This window comes from Watersipora subatra, chromosome 10 (genome assembly GCF_963576615.1).
Source record: "Watersipora subatra chromosome 10, tzWatSuba1.1, whole genome shotgun sequence".
Classification (NCBI taxonomy): domain Eukaryota; kingdom Metazoa; phylum Bryozoa; class Gymnolaemata; order Cheilostomatida; family Watersiporidae; genus Watersipora; species Watersipora subatra.
Window position 1 is genome coordinate 38,895,530 of NC_088717.1, and position 20,074 is coordinate 38,915,603.

The window sequence follows — 20,074 nt, forward strand, 5'->3', positions numbered from 1 at the left end:
GTCATGTCTAGAGTTGAAGATTTGAAGAAATTCTGAACCAAATAATAAAGATACATATTGCATTTACTAAAATTCATTTAAATTTAGTAGTTCCTTAAACCATAGATGATGATGCTTCAATGAATTGTGGGACATTAGTCTAATGAGTGAATGTTATATCATAAGATAACTAATAGCTGCAAATGAAATATTAAAAAAACTTCGCTGATGATCTTTGGTATTGTTTATATGACAGATGGTGAGTGGTATTTGCCTACAACAAATTTTGAACTTGCTTGGGCGAATATCATTTTATGGTAAACCAAATCAATCTTAAATACTCGCATATCTTACACGGTGTCAGTCTTCATAGAAGATTTTTTGATGAATGATTTTTAAGTTTATTTTATGTTTTAAAGAAGTGAGAAAATGATCTTTTTTACATTCAAAATTTTTTACATTGTTGTTTTAAAAATTTTTTGGGCGGATTATAGCTGTTTGATAGGGCTCAGGAGGCAAAATGTGAAAAAACTTTGATAGGGCTCAGGAGGCAGAATGGGAAAAACCCCTGATAAGGCGCAGGAGGCAGAATGGGAAAAAACTTCCTATTATTATATGTAATTTTTGGGTTTTATGGGAAAAGCAAAAATTAATAAATTTATAAAAGTTTTAGAATCCAGACAAAACCGTTTTTTAAAATTATTAATTGTAATTTATTCTTGGAAATAAATAGTTCTTTGATCAGAAAACTTTGGGGTTTTATCAACTTTCAATGGTTTCTCTATGCCTGTTCAGATGGATTAATTCATCACATGATAGCAACACACTCGGTTCAGTTAGACTCCTGGTATAGTGAGCTATTGCTTGCAGTGGGAAACTCCAGGGTAAGAGTTCATGCACTGGTTGTGTGAAGGTTTAATTTTATCATTCTTATTATTATTACTATTTATTTTCACTTCTGCTTATCTTTCTTCTATTTGTGGTTTGATTTGTTTTGGCTTGTTGATTCTGGCCCTTCTTACTATATTTACCTTGCCCACAATTTTGATTTGGTAGACCAGGCCAGCAACTTAATGTGACACTTTGGGGAATCGATGCAATGATGTCCCAAATTTTCCAATTCTTTGTCTCTTTGATGTCGCAAGAATAATTCAGGATAGACTACCGTTTATAAAATAATTTTAAAGTTGAAAATCATGCTATCTTTTTGTGTCCCATTGTGTTACAATGCATTCAGATAGGACTGCTCCTGGTAGACCGTACAATCTAGCCAAGCCAAGAGCCTTTGATCCTGATGGGCGGGATTCAGCAGGTTTTGATAGACTGGGATATAACAGACAAGGATACAATGGTGATGGGTTTGATAAGGATGGCTATGACATATTTGGGTGAGTGTAGTTGACAGGCTAGGATAGGATTGGTATGGAAAACCAATGTTTTTATACAAATAGATTATCATCTTCTGAAGATTCTATCTAGTGATGGCTGTGGGAAACCAGTCTTCTTGTTTACATTTCATCATCGTCATTGAACGGTTCCATTTGTTCCAAACTTCTGTCCTTGAGTCAAGATTTGTACTGCATATTAGCACTCTCCATCGTCTTCTATACTGTGTGACGGTTTTAGCTACTGGGTTCTAGCTACTGGTCTTTCAATGTTATGCATTTGGCTCATTTTGTTAATAGGGAAAGATAACTCCGAATTATTTTCAAAACACTTTTTACAGAATAGAATGCTAGTATTTAAATCAATCAATACTGCTGAATGTCGTCATACATAGTGAAATATAGCAATTTTCTGTGTTTAATAGTACACAGCAAACAGTGATCTTAGCATTTTTATACCAAGACACTCACATAATGATGAGATCAGCACTTTCTGTGCAGTGACTGAAAGGAGATCTCCGTTTTGGGTTACACAATTATTTCCCTGTAAATCAAAAGCCAATAAATTTTTTTTTGTGCGTGAAAGCTTTGTGTATGATACATATTGTGTGACGGAGGTTATGCGAAAGAACCCACTGAAAATTAAGTCAACTACATGTATTATTGCTATAGACATTATGGAATGACATCATCAGGGGGATGTGCAAGACATGGTGACATTAGTTTTACACTCGGTTATGTACAAAGGATATCAATTCACCTTTCAAAAGCAAGGTGTGCAGTTTGCAGCTTTTATCGTCAATTGATGTTTGGTGTGGGATCGGCGTTAAGGCTAGCTTGTAATCTGCAGTTTCTGCGCAGGTTTGATCGTTATGGTTTCAACAAAGATGGAATCTCTAAACTAGGCGTAACCAAACTAGGGGAGACGACTGATGAATTTGATCCATCCATTTTGGACAAGCAGAACTATACCAGGCTGGGTGTGGACATCAGAGGACTAGATTTTGGTGGTAGAGACATCTTTGGTTATGACACTCGAGGGTTTGATAGGTGATATATCAAGGCTTTAGTATATTATCCATTGCTAGTGTTTCTAGCCCACCTTGGATTCTGTGTTGCGGGTCGATAATATTTTCGGGCATTTCTCTTTCTTCAGGTGAATTTATGTCAACTGGTGCATCAAACAAAATATTTTTCACAATTGAGCGCTGGTTGATATACATGTATGTATATACTTCCACATGTACATATGTATATACACATATGCATACATGTATATACATATGTGTGCGTTGTATCTGTATGTATGCATATATGTACATGCGGTATATATGTATTGTACATGTATGTTTTGCATGTATATATATACATTTACATATATGCATACATATATGTAAAGGTATGTGTATAAGTGCATATATGTATGTGTATATAAGTATGTGTATATATGTATATGAGTACACGTGTATATGTTTACCCACATGTATGTATACACACATGCATGTGTATATGTGTACATATGTATTTGTCTGTATATATGTATACAAATGCGTATATATGTATACATACATGTATATATGTGTGTGTATATAACAACAGTTGGACTATCTCCAATGATTGTTGGCATAATATTTTGAGTCGATTACACTGATTTGTAAAGTACATACTGATCCTGATGGCATACACCTTACAACTGTTTTCATATGTCCATACGGCGTTATATGCATGTCTCTGATTAATAAGAAATTACCCAATAATTATACCAACCAGCGTTTGATGCATTGATACGTTGGTCAACTCTGCTTTTCACTGCGATGCTAGTGATCTAAATCATCAACCTAGCATCGCTTCATAGAAATTTGGAGATTGTTTTTCAAGTTTGGATGTCGATGATGCCGTTTTCAAAAGTTTTCATGGCCATTCAATTTGCTGTAACTATTTCATGGCACAGCAACGGATGCAATGGTCACTATGACGATGGGTACCACTATGTCAAACAAAAATTTGACCTTGACTTTAAGCTGTCCACCCTAGAAGACCGTGAACTAGATCGCATATCGAGGCTGTGCTCAGATCTTTCAGTGCCCCGACCATGGATATTTTTGGTGAGTCACTCACTTTCTGTCTGCTTCTTTTTGCAACCTTTCACTGAAACATTTTGTACATCTATTGTATTTGAACATTGTGCTGGTTATTTTACTAGTGATTCCGAGGTTGAAAACTGAGCCAGCCAGTCGCGTGTAATTCAGTCGTTGTACGCATTAGATGAACAAAACTCTAGCTTGCAATAGTGCCTTATTTATTAAAAGATGTCTAAATTGATCTTTGTCAACTAGACTCTAGCTTCATAGGGAGCGATTTATTCCCCACCCATTCTAGTTATGAACTTATTAGCTGCCCATTGTATATCATGATAGTAGATAACTCCTTCGGCTAAAGCGATTCCAATCTGTGGCAGTTTTGTGATGGCGGCGATTAACTGTTCTTTTTTGAGCTTTGAAGAGTTTGTAATCACATTTCCGCATATTTTGCACTTACAACACAGCAGAGTAAGACATGGTGAATCTTTTGATACCAAATAACTGTGATGGGAATTTGGTTGCAAGTCAACCTTTAAGCATGCGTTTTGGTGAGCACATTTGTGGAAATAATTAATATATTACCATTATATTATTCGGTTGGTGTACTGTGTATCATACTATGTGTGTATGTGGATCGTGTGTATGTACGGTGTATGGCAACAAGGATGAAGTTATCATTGACGCATAGGGTTAGAGCATATAACACAAACATGAAGACATGGCTACACGGTAAACAAGTTCAAGTGATATAGGAAGTATAGGTGTGGCGTGGTATGGTCTTGGGTCCAAGGCATAGAGGTACACAATCATGTATCAGCACAGCTTTATAACTAGATGCATTTTATGCAAGCCATTGATGCACAAAACATCTTACTAGCGTAGATGATAAGGAGTTGCACTTCTATCAGTAGAGAAGTAAGAAACTTCCATGTAAACTGAATATTATTTTATACAGAGCAGCTGGGTTATCGTTGACCCTACACACAGACTGCGAGGGAACCCACTTGCCTTTCCAGATCCCTCCCCTACATCCACTTCAAACCTGTGGGTACCTGATGGCCCAGACTCTAGGTAGGCCCAGACTCTAGGCACTACTAAACTGCTACTAGCATTCTTGGCAGAAGAGAAAGCAAATCAGAGAACAGAATAGAGAAATATAAAAATATTAATGTTTTTTATCCTCTTGGTTTTCGATAAGGGCGCTACCTGGTTAATAAGATGAGATTTTGTTTGATCAATGTCCGGCTTGGGTTTTCTCAATAGCATAATGGCAGTAGGTAGGTATTTGTAGGTTACCTACTACAGTACAGTAGGTATCCTATACAGTAAAGGCTCACATTTTTTTGGTCATTTCAACTAACATACCATTAATTAATAGCATTCAATAATTGTACAAATTGCAGAGATTTTCTTACAACATGTAGTACAGTTGGATCATATTTGATTATTGTATTTTGTACAAGTGAGGTCAAGTTTTCGCCGTATTTTGTTTCTTAAGAATCAATTTAATGTAATTTAGATTTAGTGACTGGTGTTTAAATGTAAATAATTTAAGCTGTAAATCTAAAATGATAATCAAAGTTGGCCAACAACTATGTGGTACGAGCTCTGTGAACTGAATGTGTCTTTGGAATGGTAACCAAGCAAAAGTTAAGAAACTTGGTTTACACACAATCTTTTTTAAATATGAAAATATTCATAAGTCTTACCTTTAGGAGTTGTTATTTCTTTTTCAGAGGAATAATAACTCCCAGAAAAGATGTTTGAAGCATGAAATTACAGAATAATGTATTGTCATGTTAAATGTGTATATACCCTAGGACACTTATATTTCACTAGTATATAGTTGCATGAGTAGCATACAGAGTAAAATTTTGCTGCAACATAATTTCGGGGCTCTAATGAGTGCGAAAATATAGTGATGTGAAACTAAATGCAGTGGAACAAACAGATTAGAGTTCTCAGGTCCAGTTCACTCATAAGAAAAACAATTCAATTTGGGACTAGTTTGTATTTGTGAACCGCAGGTAGAAGTGTGTGGGCGAGATCGATAATGCAATTTGATCGCTTGCTGCCATTTGTTTCTTGGACTATCAATGACGTCAAGGTCCCTGCCGCTGTGACTGACGTGGTACCAATATTAGATCTCAAGTATTCGTAGCGCGCGGTGGCCGTGGCTCCGAGTTGTTATTGTTTTTGGTTGGTAATAAAATTCATCAGTACAGTATTTATTATTCAATTTTATGACTTTCCCTACCAGACTTTCATCCTCATCAGTTACGAATTCAGTGACTAAACTAATATCATCATCTTACTCATTTGTCTTGGCTTTTCCAAAAAAACTCGTTATCTTAATTTGCTTTGCCACGCTGCTCAGTCGGTGTATTAGCTGTAATGAGTTTAGCAGAAATTTCCCAATGAGCCCAACCACACACGAAAATTGTCTGCATTTCTAATAGGACGATTTTATTGGGATATCAATGAACAAAGCTATTTAATTTTGCGTTTTCGCTCGTTCGTTATGACAGTTTAGTTTCGCTCATGAAATTTTCGCGAAAGGATGACTCCGCGAAAATGCGAAAGTTAGATGACGCGGATACATAAGTGTCCTAGGGTATATGCTAGCCAAATGGTAATACAATAATTACCCACTGAATTTGAGTAACTCAGTAATTGGAGTAAGCTAGGTGGTGTAGCCATCTTTGGTGCCAGCTTAATAATCTCTATTTTACGCAGAACCATGAACTGTGCTAGTTAATTACACCTAACGCTTCAAGTGTGAGTATTTTAATTGATGCAATGAATGTCATGACAATCATTCATCGCTATGGTCAGTTGAACGATCATAGTGTAGTGGTTTAGATCGCTGGTCTTCAGACCTGGAGGTTGTGAGATCAAATTCTCTGCAAAGAGGATTTTTCATTGCTAGAATTTAATCGCTATAATTGGATGGACACTGAGATCTATATAAATGTACTAGGTGCATGCCAGGCATTTCCCAAATAATAGGAGGTCTTTGTGCAAATGACTGTTTTTAACCAAAATAGAGAAAGTCAAAAAGAAAAACACTAAGTTTTATATATATAGATGTACTAGGTGAATGCCCGGGTAATAAAAAGTCTTTGGACAAAAAATTTATTCTTATTTAGCATATACAGCATTTATTATTCTAACATTTAAACTTCATATCAGGAAAAAAGTGTTTTTGTGCAGTTCAAATGAATTGAGAGAAAAAATAAAACAGCTGTAAAGGTTTTTAAACTTTTTTAAACAACTAACTTTTAAATTTCATATTATGAAATAAGGAGGGAAAAAACAAATAGGAGTTAAAAAGAAGTAAGGATAAATTAGGAGGAGAAATAAGTCTGTAAAAGTGTTTAAATTTTAATGCTAAATCATTAGCAAGTAATGGCTAAATATATTCTGTTTTGCTACGATTACAATGAAAAATTATTTGGTATATGATTTTACTTCGTTTCAGTGTTGGCATCATAAGGCGAAAATATCTTATCGACATGGAGTGGTATAAAAACCCATAGTAATTATCTAATGCAAACACCTTGTAAAAATCATCAAAATCATCATCATTAAATTTAGTAACAAAATATGTTAACCTTAGTAACTCTATCTACCTACAATAATTTTAGTGTACTTAGTAGTTATGATCTGTAAACAAGTGTAACATTACAATGTGCTACGTGCAGTACCTACCATAGGGAGTTCTTACCTTCGAGACAGACGTGTAACATAAACGCTGAGTCAACTTAAATGAATTTAACTTACTCAACACATACTTAAAGAAAGTTTTAGTATGTATTTTGGTAAACTTTTATAATAATAATAGTAATAAAAAAGTCTTTGGACAGAAAATTGATTTGTATTTAACATATATAACAAAACTTCCCATTCTAACTTTCAAATTACATATCATGAGAGAAGTGTTCTGTGTAGTTGAAATAAATTAAGAGAAAAATAAAAACAACTGTAAAGATTTAAAAACTTTGTCAAACAGCTGTAACTTTCAAGCTGTTCGCCTGGCATATTGCCAATGGAAAATTCTAGTAAGCTGCTTAATAAAATATGCTTCTAATGGCGGTAAGCCATGACTTCGCGTCTGCATTGTTGTCCAGCTACAACTATTCTAATAATTGCTATAGCCGGACAATCAATCCTACAAACGGACAAACTTGGAGAAATATATATATATATGGAGAGTATTGGAGAGTATTGAAGAAAGCGAGTAGTTACCATAAGACCAGTAAATGCTGTAATTTGTGTATTTGGGAGAAGTACTTCATTCTATACAAACCTGAACTTGCAAGTTTGAACTCACGAAACGAGCTTGTGTCAAAGTGCAGGCATTCAAATCAGCACTTGATTTGCAATGCTGTGACATGAACCAATTAAATTGTTGTATTATATATAGCTGGCTTTTATCGTTAAGCTACTCGATGTGTTTTTGCATACAGTCATATGAGCTTCAGATCATTTTAGTTTTACCTGATGATTGGTAACAACCATGAAACTTCAAGTAGTAAACAGTTTTAAGTTTTCAGTTCTTAATATATTATATATATATATATATATTCTTTTTACCTAAGGACATTTCATTTGTTCAGATAATTGATAATACATGTAGCTGTTCAATGAAATAGAGCAGCTAAATCAGTTCTCCTTGTGATCGTCTGCTGCACAAGTCCCGTGTCTTTTATTGATTATAATTGTTATTAGCATTGCCTATTCCAGGTTCTGTGTGGATATAAAATTGTACTCCTCATGCAACATAGGAGAGAGGGCAACTCTTGATAGTTGTGATGGATTAGAATTGTGTAGAGATGCGACATGTCCAAGCTATGGCACAGAGGCTACATGTCGAACTGTCGGCTGCGAGGGTAGCTGCAGGAAGGAATGGTACCATAATGGAATGATTGTAACAGCATCGTGCATTGGTGAGTGTATTTGAAAGCGCCAACTGCAATTTTTTCAACAATATTTAACCTTAATGGCAGTTCCTAATTTTTTATAACCTTTTGCTGCAGTTTTTGGACTGTAAGACCAAGGGTATAATTGTATTGGATTATAAAATATTTCGAAAATACATATATTTTTAATAGTATTCAGTCTTATTGGTAGTAATGTTTTTTATGGTTTCATAATCATGACAGTTCCATGTTTCTCCAGAATGGACTGGAATTTACGTGCTGTCCTTCTCATTATTATATTAGTTATTGGTAAATACTGTTGAAGGGATGAATGGTTGGTTTTTAATGTCCATTGTTACTTGGCGTGTCAAGCTCACTTTTTCCAAATTTGTCATCCTTGAGCTGGCCTTAGAATAGAGCTTCACGATATGGTGATTTAATTGTTTGGTGACGATTTTTAGGGAGATGATTTGATTTGATGATTTGATTTGATGATTTGATTTGATGATTTGATTTGATGATTTGATAATCGCCACTATTAAAAAAGATATCGTCAATCATATAAACGATATAATCGTGTAATGGCGATTTATCTCATGCCTGAGGATTTTCAGAGTGAGCGATACTGGAACTAAAACACACGGGCCTTCTAGTCTTATAATAATAAGCTTTTTTCATGGCCTTCCACACTCATGAGCATTCATAAAATATAGACTTCTAATTATCACAAACCCAAAACAGTTTGTTGTTATGTTGAAATATACAAAAAGTATGAACAAAAATCTACTAGTTTTTCACATAATTATATCGTAAATCGTTTATTTGCAATATTGAATCGTCTGTTTTTTTGGAAATCGTGAAACTCTACTTTGTAATAGCTTGTAAGTGAGTTCATTGCCAATGATGATGAGTAACATTTTAGGATGTAAGGACCTGACATCTGGTTTGGCCTACAGGGAAGGTGAAAGCTGGCTTTCGGCAGATGGATGCAACAGATGCCAGTGTGTGGCAGGTGTCAGCAAGTGCTCTACTTGTTCAAGAGTTGACTGCGCCCACCCAGATGTTTCTGGCTGCTGCCCAAAGTGTGACGGTTTGTTTTTAATATCATATACAGTACATATGTCAGTCTAGTGAATATCAATTACTCATAAGTAATGTGGAAAGCGGAAAAATGGTCAATGTGCTAATGGAAAATTGCCCATTTTAATTATATTCCTGATACAGTGGACCCCCGGGTTACGGCGTCTTTGTCTTGCGGTTTTTTGCCGTGCGATGTTGAACACAAAGTTTTTCCGGCCCCTCATTACGGCATTTCCTTTGCCATACGATGTCAACAAAAATGTCTCTCAAAATTCAAATTTGGCAGTCGTTGTGCTGCTTACGTCAGAGTCACAAACATGTCGATATGCTGTTCGCCGAAATGCCTCCCACAACACCTGAAAGAGATATGATGCTCACTTTCAGTTCAGCATATTTCGTGTTTCGTAAAAACCTGATCTTGCATGAGTAAAACGATATTGAACATATTGTGCATTGCTTGCATTAGATAATTATTATGGGTTCCTATACCCCTCAATACGACATTTTTGCCTTACGATCCCAACACCAAAATTAATTAATGTCGTATGGCGGGGGTTCACTGTGTAGAAACTTTAATATCAGTGTTATGTAGAATGTTGTACTGCTAATTTTTTTCTATATGCTCTGCTTATACCAAAGTCTATAGTCGGTTTGGTTTTATTTGGTTTGCTTCATCTGGTTCAGGGTGTAGCTATGAAGAAAAAGTCTTTGCTGATCAGACCGTGTTCACATCCATCTCTAGGCCTTGTGACAGGTGTCAGTGTCGAAAGGGAACAGTTACATGTGTCACTCGCCAATGTCCTTCACTTGCCAACTGCCGGGAGCCATTAACGCTAGCGGGTGCTTGTTGCGCAATATGCCTGAGTTGTGGAAGCAAAAGCAATGGGGAGAGATGGAGCGAAGACGAGTGCACGAGTTGTGAATGCATGGTTAGTATCAAACTTTAAAGGTTGACTTGCAACAAAATTCACATTGCAGTTGTTTGGTATCAAAAGATTCACCATATCTTACGATGCTGTGTGGTAGGTGCAAAATATGTTGACATGTGATTACAAGCTCCCAAAAGCTCAAAAACAAACAGTTAATCGCAGCCATCACAAAAAGCCGTAGATTGGAATCCCTTTCCAAAACGGCTCAATTGGGACGTATGTAGTTGAACACGATGTGCTTCTGTTTACACTTTCATGCAACCTCAATCGTCGAAATATTTTCACAAATATACTTCACGCATTCAATAAAACCATGTCTATTGCCCTTACGCGTCTATTTCATCATCATTGTAATGCTGTCACTTTGAGCGCTGATATCTCAAAACCTGCCGTACAAATTCATTTAATTTTTTAACCTTATCTCGAAGGAGTGCATATCATCCTCCTCTAATAAACATCAGGAGGCTGTTGGTCACGTGTGATAGTCGAACAATGTTGCATAAATTGTTCGCGCTATTTGGCAGGAAGTATGGGTCACATGATCAGATTACGACTAGATGATTAGACCAAGCCGAAACAAAACTGTAAAGTAGCGAGCATCCATATTTGATACGGGCTTTTTGGTAAAACCCGAAGTGTTTGTCATAAACTAGTGCTACGAAACATTTTTTATTGAACCTTTATATTGGCCTTCAATTTCACCTGATCAAAACAATAACCATGTTTGAGTATGTCATTAAAATAAAGAGATTCCAATCTGCGGCCTTTTCGTGATAGCCGCAGATTAACTGTTCGTTTTTTAGATTTTGAGAGCTTGTTATCACATTTCCACATATTTTGCCCCTACAAAACAGCAGAGTAAGACATGGTGAATCTTTTAATACCAAATAACTGTAATGTGAATTTTGTTGCAAGTCAACCTTTAAGTTTCTGTATGCTAAAGAACCTTCCATTGATGCCCACGGTGTCTTTAATCTGACTTATGTTAAAAAGTGACCATGTGATAGCCTAAGTTAAACTTAATGTTTGAAGAATTGAGTAGATGTAACAAAATTGCTTCATCTATGCTGAATTTGATTGAACAAGGCACGACTTATGCTCGAGTTTGCTTGGACAACGTGTTTATTTTTCATTTTTTTTCAACCAATCTATTCAGAGTGTAACAAATGGAATCAGGCAGCCATCAGACAAGAAATGACTGAAATTTATTCATTTTTGATTTCTGTCTTGCTTTCTTGTACACTTAGGTTGGTTTTATTAAAATATATGTGCTCCAAAACTTTGGTTGTCAAATAGCCATGACATCGACTAACTGCAGTAATGTATTTTTGCTGCATTTTGTTTACAAAATCACATCAATCTAGATTTTTGGCAATCTCTCATTAATCAAAGAAACAGAATTAAAATTTTGCAAGAGATATTAAAATGATTAAGTCTCTCGATGTCAGTTTTTCCCCACAGAATCGATGAAGTCCTCGAGTGAATTGTTGACACTAAGGCTGTTGTCTTATCAATTAATTGGTCAAGCTTTAACCATGCATCGATCAATATTTGTATAAACAAATTCATTACGTTGGTCAAAGTATCGTCACTCGATTGAATCTTCAACGTATTATCGTCTTATCGATACTCAGTTAATGTTGGAGTCATTTGCGCTATCTAATCAAAGTTTATGAGAAGCTAATGCGGTCATAATCAATAAAGGAGACTAGTCTGTACATTTTTATTGTTTGCTGATGAAGTTGCTAAAGTTCATTGACCTGTGAATTATACAAGAACTTGGTGTTTAAATAGAATTCAAGAACATCAAATAATTATTATTCAAATGTGAACTAGGAGTTGTTCCTCTCTTTCAAGAAGAACCTAATTCAACCAGACTGGGGCATACAGATTTTATTTAGAATGCCAATGATGGGCATGTGGGCATAAATCCTGATGGGACAGCTTGATGAATATCCTCATGCCTGCTCTTTAAATATAGACAATATAGACTCAGCCTTGGAATCTCACTTCATACTTTTATCATTACTACTACTTTTCTGCTGCGGTAGATATACTGTATAAAGTTGGGTGTGCTCGGCATGTTCTATATTACAGGATGGAAATGTAAGATGTGACAGAATAGACTGTGGACCAGCAAGATGTAGCAATCCAGTTTCTGTTCAAGGAGTCTGTTGCCCGCAATGCAATGGTATGAACTGCTTTGCTGGCCAAACCTTTTTACACTAAAGGCTGGTTCACATTGTATCGCCGTATGTCGGGGTTGTCCTCTCGACGATTATTCGTCGACTGGTTGCACAACAGTTATTACGGTGCACCGTAGACTAATGGCATCATCGAGGAGAACTCGGATACATCAAGAAAGTATGCAACTGAAAAATTTTCTCGATAGTTCCCCGAGAATCCACAACAGCCTATGCAATGCGCACCGCTTCGGCGATGATGATTAGTCGTCGTGGATTGCTCGATTTATATTTTATCTCATGACAGTTGCTGCGAGACTGATATTTCATCGCTTTCATGACTGCATTGTATAATAAGAACACTGTACCACAGACTATTCGCTGATGCAAATGCGGATAGTTTTGTGATAATGTGAACATTGTTATTATAGACGATCACCAAAGCATTGTGGGATTAACCTCTACATCCGGCGAACCAGCTTTTAGACATTACACTAGACTTTGTCCTAATATGTTATAAGATACTGCTGACAATGATATGATGTCTTTGGTGGTGGTACTCGTTGACACTTGATGGGACTCGGCTGCGAAGCTTTTTGCATCCATTCAAAACTGCTTTAATCTCCAATTCATTTGGGCTTTTCAACTCTACACAAAATTAAAAACAAATAAAGCAGTGCTTGCCTCCACAGGAAGTGCAGCTGTATATAAAATACATAGAACTTGCTGACCGGTTATTTATTACTATTACCTAGCAGTTATGTGTGCCGTTAGAGATTGCCAGGTGTAATAACTATACATACAATTATTCTAGAATGCCAATGAGCAGTTTGTTGGTGCAGTTTTCAGAGTGTTGATCTACCACACTGAAAGTGCAAGTTCGAATCTCGTTTGATGCAATTTTTTTCAATTTCTAATCATGGCTTCTGGCATACAGACAAGAGACTTGGCTCTTATTATAGCAAAGGTTTCCAGTTTCATTTTTACGTCTGCTGCATTGCTAAACTGATTTTTATCAATACTGTTTTAGACAATTTTTTACAATATAATGCTGGTTTTATTTTTTCAGCCTGCTCCTTCCAGGGCCTATACTACAATGATGGGCAGACCTTCTCTCCTGATGGCTGCCAATCATGTGAATGTAGCCGTGGAAACATAATCTGTGTTCCTCCTCAGTGCGAACCCCTAGAGTGTGACAATGTTTACACCCCTTCTGGAGAATGCTGTCACAAGTGTCTTGATGGTACGTTAGTTCCTTTAGCTTATTATCCAAGATCAAAGGCTCTCTGACTTTGGCAACTTTTACTAGATTTTAAAATTTAGTTTTTAATCATACAGATTCTGTTTTATTCTTGAATTTTAGTGGGAACATTATTGAAATAGCTTTCTTATCATTGGTCACATCTGCTTGTTTTCATTGGTCACTTTTATTTGTTTTCATTGGTAACGGCTACTCTGTGGCTACCTGATGTCAACCATTTTATTCAAGGCCCTTAGATCCACCGGATATGAACTCACTCCACACATCCGCTCTGTGAGACTGGATTGAACTGTAATAAAGGACAAATTATGATGCAAAACATATTTTGAATACCAGTTTCTAGCTAATTATGGATAGCTGTAGTTTGAACAGCTAATATCACGTTGCGCCTGTATGCACACATAGCTTATCACGGAGCAAAGTACAAAAAGAGTGATGTCAGAGGAAGGATAAGAGCACCATATTGGGTCCATTTGTGCTCTTTTAGTGACGTTCTGTACAACGCTCTGCTGTAGTTACAGGATTTTCACCTTCAAGCAAATGATTCCTTTAATTGGCTGGTGATCTTCGTCAATAATTTTATGTGGCTGTTGTAGAGGTTGAGTAATTATAGTTGAACGAAGACGATTAGCGAATTGCGGATGAGTTACCATGGTAGCGAAAGGCTAGTTCACATTGTATCGACTTTATGTTGGCATTAATCCCGCAATACTTCAAGGACTGTCTGTGATAACAGTATTCAGACTATCACAAACCCATCTGTATATACATCAGTGAATAGTCCGTCGCAAAGCATTTTCATTATACAATGCGATTGTGAAAACGATGAAATGCTAGTACCGCAGCAACTTTCATAAAAATAAATAATATCATAAAATAAATCATAAAATAAATGAAAATCATAAATAAATAAAAAAAAATCATAAATAATAAATCATAAAATAAAAATATAAATTGAGCAATCCACGACAGCCAATCACAATCGTCAAAGTGTTGCTCATTGCACAGACTGTTGTAGGTGCTTGGGAAGCTATCAGAAAAGTTTGACAGCTGCAATATTTCCTGACGTATCCGCATTAGCTGGACGGTGCCACCAGTTCATGGTGCACATAGTTGACGAATAATTGCCAAAAGGGTGATGCAATATAGTTGAACCAGCTTTAAGTGTGAGTGTGTTTTGGTAGGCTGTGAATATTCTGGCCGGCATTATGATGATGGAGCCGAGTTTACTCCGTCATATAATCCATGTCTGACGTGCAGCTGTAATGATCACAAGGTAAGGTGTGGCAACTCCTACTGTCCACCAGCTGCAGAGCTCAATTGCAGCAGACCAATCGCACTACCCGGAGATTGCTGTCCCTCTTTCTGCCCGAGTAAGTCTTGTCAGCGTCTAAGCAGTTCTCAACTTTTTCAATGGGATGTTTAAAACTTAAATCGTTTTAATAGGTTTGGCAGTTTATAATGAGTATAACACTGTTTGTATCAGTCTATTGACACTTACGGCTGTGTGTATCAGTCTATGGACACTTAGTCTGTGTGTGCCAGTCTATAGTCGTCTGGGGCTGTGTGTATCAGTCTATAGACACTTAGGGCTGTGTATCAGTCTATGGACACTTAAGACTGTGTGTATCCGTTTATGGATGCCTTAGGATGTGTGTATCAGTGTATGGATGGATGCCTTGGGATGTGTGTATCACTCTATGGACACCTGGGCTGGATGTATCAGTATATGGATACCTTACGGCTGTGTATCAGTATATGGTTGCCTATGGCTGTGTTCATCAGTTGATGATTTCAGTATGTACAATGTATCAAGCTATTATCTCTCTAGACTGTGCGAGTGTGTGATTTAGCTCTGAATTATGTCGACTCACCTTTCGGACTGTGTTTCTGCTGTGACTATTTAAGATCTATTCCTGGTTTATTTAGGCTGTGTGTTTGAGGGAAAGGAATACGGTCATGGAGATAATTGGAAACCTGCCAGCAGACCTTGTGAGATGTGTATCTGCTTTAATGGAGTTGTCTCATGTCGGACAAGGAGGAGGTGTGATGTCAGCTGTACTTATGGAGTGTATGAAGATGGCGAGTGCTGCTCACCCTGTACAGGTACAACGATCGACCTTGCTAACTTGGATTGTCTACTGCCACTGATTGGTTACTTGGAAACGCTTTTTTGTTCAGAATTTGTTACCTTGTGGTGCCATTGGATAATCAGTAAACACATATTTGATTGGCTGCCTTTGATAAAGCTATCCATATTAAAGTACATCTTAATGTATTTTCAAACTGTAGTCTCAAAGTATCCAAAAATAAACTAGAGCCAAGTTTAAGATAAACGATGTCATTATAGGTCTCTATATTGATTTCTTTATCTCCTAAGTTGAGGCCAGTCTGTTATCATGGTTTTAGCCAGAATTTACAGTAGCCAAGTTTGTTGAAACTTCAATGTTAACTGATATAAATCAGGGAAGACTGAATAACATTGCCGATGATCTGTAAAAATATCCACGCGTTCAAAGATCTCCATTAAGTATAACTTTTACACTTTTCTTTCATAACATGCTGTAGTCTGTGTGGATTAATAACATGCTGTAGTCTGTGTGGATTAATAACATGCTGTAGTCTGTGTGGATTAATAACATGCTGTAGTCTGTGTGGATTAATAACATAGCATTAGTTTTCACTCAAATGGATGGTGTTGAATGAAAATTAATAACACATGATGGGATGCACGATATATTAGGAGTGATAAGTTAGAACTCAAGTTAAAAAGTCAAAAGGAGACAATAAATTCGGCACGCGTCAAAAATATGTCTAAAATTAGTGTTCGAAATTCCACATGAAACTCGTAACATCCGCTACAGGGTCAAGGTCAGCAACTTAGCAATTATAACTAATAATTACATTAGCTGATATAAATTTGGTAAGAAATTTATTAAAATTTGACTAAGCATAAAAATTACTAAAAGTTTCATATTACACAAAAGGTTTGTAACACTCATCAGATAAAATGCTTAGTGAGGACTATACACAAAATTCTGCATTAGCTGGTAAACTGAAATAAAAGCTCAGGTATTAATTTTAATTAATTTTGTGTATAGTCCTCACTAAGCATTTTATCTGATGAGCGTTACACACCTTTTGTGTAATATGAAACTTTAGTAACTTTTATGCTTAGTCAAATGTTAATAAATTTCTTACCAAATTTACAGTAAGCTCTACTTTAGTATCAAGCACTTTATGCTGACTTTTAGCCTATACTTTATTGTATTAGCTGATATATATAACTCTTAGCTTAACTCTATATAACACTAGGAATTAACTCGGCTTAACTCTTCCTATGTTCTATGCTGAGACATCTATTTTCTGAAACTGCTTTTTTTATCGTAGTTCAAAAATACTCGTCTAATTTTTACAAAATTAAAATGAAAGTGATCAGTTCATTGTTTCCTTAAAAGATGGACCAGTTTTAACAACTGTAAATACTGATAATAGAATTTAAAAAATTGTAAAATTCAAAATAAAAAAAAATTAAATTTGCCATGATATATTTCCACTGTACTTTCCCTAGAAACATTACTCAGCATGAAATCACTGTCAACATCTGAATCATCAGATTCATTGCTACTTTTACTACTAAATGAGGACTCGGAGTGTTTCAATGAGATAAAATATTTTTGACATCTTCTTCACAAAGTCCAGGTATACTTTTGTTTCGATCGGCATCCATCTTGTTAAAAAAATACTAAAGCAAATGATTTTATGTTTCATATTTCCAGTTTTTAAATAAGCATAATAATAAGTCAAGTAAAATGTTGTGTTGTTTATTTTTCTCTAAAAACGAAGTTCTAGGTCTAAGGATGCATTGAGCGGCTTTTAAAGTGGCGTCCCGTACGCAATAAATGATCCCGCATGTTACTAAATTGGCCTGCCGTAGCGAAAGAGTTAATGTTAGTATTGTCGCACTCTGCCGCTTAAATACCATGCTGTGCAAATGCACTTCTCTAATGTTGCTAAATGCATAACGCTCTAAATTTTTATTCCGTATTTTACAATGTGATCAGAACTATCATGCACTCTTATCCACTGTTTATTTTAGACTGTAAGTTGGACGGGGAGGTGCATCTTGATGGGTCCTCATTCGCTCGGATAACTTCTGGTGGCTGCGCCGAGTGTGTGTGCAGAGGAGGTAACATTCAGTGCTCTGTAATCAAGGAGTCGTGTCCTCTCATTGACTGCCTACAGCCTATACAGGTGCACATTCTATAATTGCCTCATTTAGATTTAGTTGTTGTTTTTTACCATTAACCTAACACAGGTTTAACATTATTGCAGTATTTTTACAGCTCATTTCTTACTGAAGGTTCCCAAATCTTTCAGTTTCTCTAATAATAGGAAAAAGTATAGTTCAGTAAAATCTAATCTCAAGAGCTTAAAGTTACTATTCTCAATATTTCACCATTGTAACAGGAAACGAATTTTTTCTAATATGAACTATACTCTTCCGAGAGAAAGAGCATAAAAAGATATTCCAGCGGTAATTTCGGCCATAGACTGGTGAAATGTGAACGTTTTTCTCGTGAAATGCGCACGGCTTTATGGTTCTACTATCTGTCGCTCGGCTTTATGGGTGTCTTGTTGGCCGGTCTCAACTTTGATTCAAAAGGCTTGTCAGGTTTTAATGGCAATTGTAGGCCAAATTAATCTTTCTAGTTATGTATAATCCGATCAGATGGCTAAGTTTTAGGATATTGTTGACACTTTTCAAAGACTTGGTAACATATTTAAATAGGTTTATATGTGTTTTGTATCATTATTATACTTGAACGACTCTACACAAAAATGGTTAAATTTGTTCAAGAGATTTCGGTACAAGGGTTTGGTTACGACCGTTAACGGATAATTTTTCGGGAGTTGTGTGCACATATGCATTTATCATAAAGCTCCCAAACACTCGCTTCGCTCGTGGTTGGTCGTGGGATAAGCTTTTATATTCAATTTCTTCCTCTGCAACTTAACTTAGCTTTAAATAGCTGTAGCTAATCATACGTAGGTTTCTATTGTTATGTACACGTTATATAATCTTATATCTTTAAACAGCTGTAGCTAATCATACATAGGTTTCTATTGTTATGTACACGTTATATAATCTTATATCTTTAAACAGCTGTAGCTAATCATACGTAGGTTTCTATTGTTATGTACACGTTATATAATCTTATATCTTTAAACAGCTGTAGCTAATCATACGTAGGTTTCTATTGTTATGTACACGTTATATAATCTTATATCTTTAAATAGCTGTAGCTAATCATACGTAGGTTTCTATTGTTATGTACACGTTATATAATCTTATATCTTTAAACAGCTGTAGCTAATCATACGTAGGTTTCTATTGTTATGTACACGTTATATAATCTTATATCTTTTAATAGCTGTAGCTAATCATACGTAGGTTTCTATTGTTATGTACACGTTATATAATCTTATATCTTTAAATAGCTGTAGCTAATCATACGTAGGTTTCTATTGTTATGTACACGTTATATAATCTTATATCTTTAAATAGCTGTAGCTAATCATACGTAGGTTTTTATTATGTACACGTTATATAATCTTATATCTTTAAATAGCTGTAGCTAATCATACGTAGGTTTCTATTGTTATGTACACGTTATATAATCTTATATCTTTTAAATCCTTATTTAGTCTTCCATGTTCATGCGCATCATTTTATAACTACTTGAGTGTAGAAGTTACGACTATATAGATGTATTCAACTATTCACATATATGTAACTACATGTATGTAGATACCTGACACGTGCTGTCCAGAGTGCCCACAGTGCAGCAATGGCAGGTCACATGGTGACAGGTGGAGAAATGAGGCAGATCGTTGTGAGATCTGCGAATGTCGAGATGAGAGGGTTTCTTGCTACAGGGAACCTTGTCCGGTAAGTGTGCCTCAGGCTAAGGTGCAATATTCTTAGGCTTGAGTTCGTATTGCGCCACTTTGAAGTGCTGTTTTTATGTCTTGCTGACAGCGTTGTTAATATATAATATTACTAGTTAAATGCCTGGCATTGCCCGGGTAATTAGCCTTTACACAGAACTTTTATTTTTATTTAATATGTAACAACAGTTAGCATTCTAACTTTCAAACGTCATATCATAAGAAGAGTGTTTTGTGCAGTGTAAATAACTTGAGAGAAAAAATAAAACTTTTGTAAAGGTTTTCAGACATTCTTAAACAAC

General features: G+C 35.9%; 2 protein-coding genes across 2 annotated transcripts in view; both read left to right on the top strand.

Annotated features, from left to right (window-relative positions):
* The window catches only part of LOC137407054 (uncharacterized), an 81,182-nt gene extending 78,817 nt beyond the window's left edge, over positions 1-2,365 (top strand). Inside the window, 3 exon segments of the mRNA XM_068093659.1 lie at positions 1,217-1,367; positions 2,226-2,298; positions 2,300-2,365. Of these exon segments, the coding sequence (XP_067949760.1) occupies positions 1,217-1,367; positions 2,226-2,298; positions 2,300-2,365 (290 nt within the window).
* Positions 2,366-8,243: 5,878 nt separating this feature from the next.
* LOC137407055 (kielin/chordin-like protein) overlaps positions 8,244-20,074 on the top strand; it is a 39,185-nt gene continuing 27,354 nt past the window's right edge. The window contains exons 1-9 of the mRNA XM_068093661.1: positions 8,244-8,394; positions 9,290-9,457; positions 10,132-10,376; positions 12,474-12,567; positions 13,629-13,802; positions 15,005-15,193; positions 15,750-15,926; positions 17,920-18,074; positions 19,633-19,773. Of these exons, the coding sequence (XP_067949762.1) occupies positions 8,370-8,394; positions 9,290-9,457; positions 10,132-10,376; positions 12,474-12,567; positions 13,629-13,802; positions 15,005-15,193; positions 15,750-15,926; positions 17,920-18,074; positions 19,633-19,773 (1,368 nt within the window). The 5' untranslated portion in view covers positions 8,244-8,369. The remainder of the gene's footprint in view (positions 8,395-9,289; positions 9,458-10,131; positions 10,377-12,473; positions 12,568-13,628; positions 13,803-15,004; positions 15,194-15,749; positions 15,927-17,919; positions 18,075-19,632; positions 19,774-20,074) is intronic.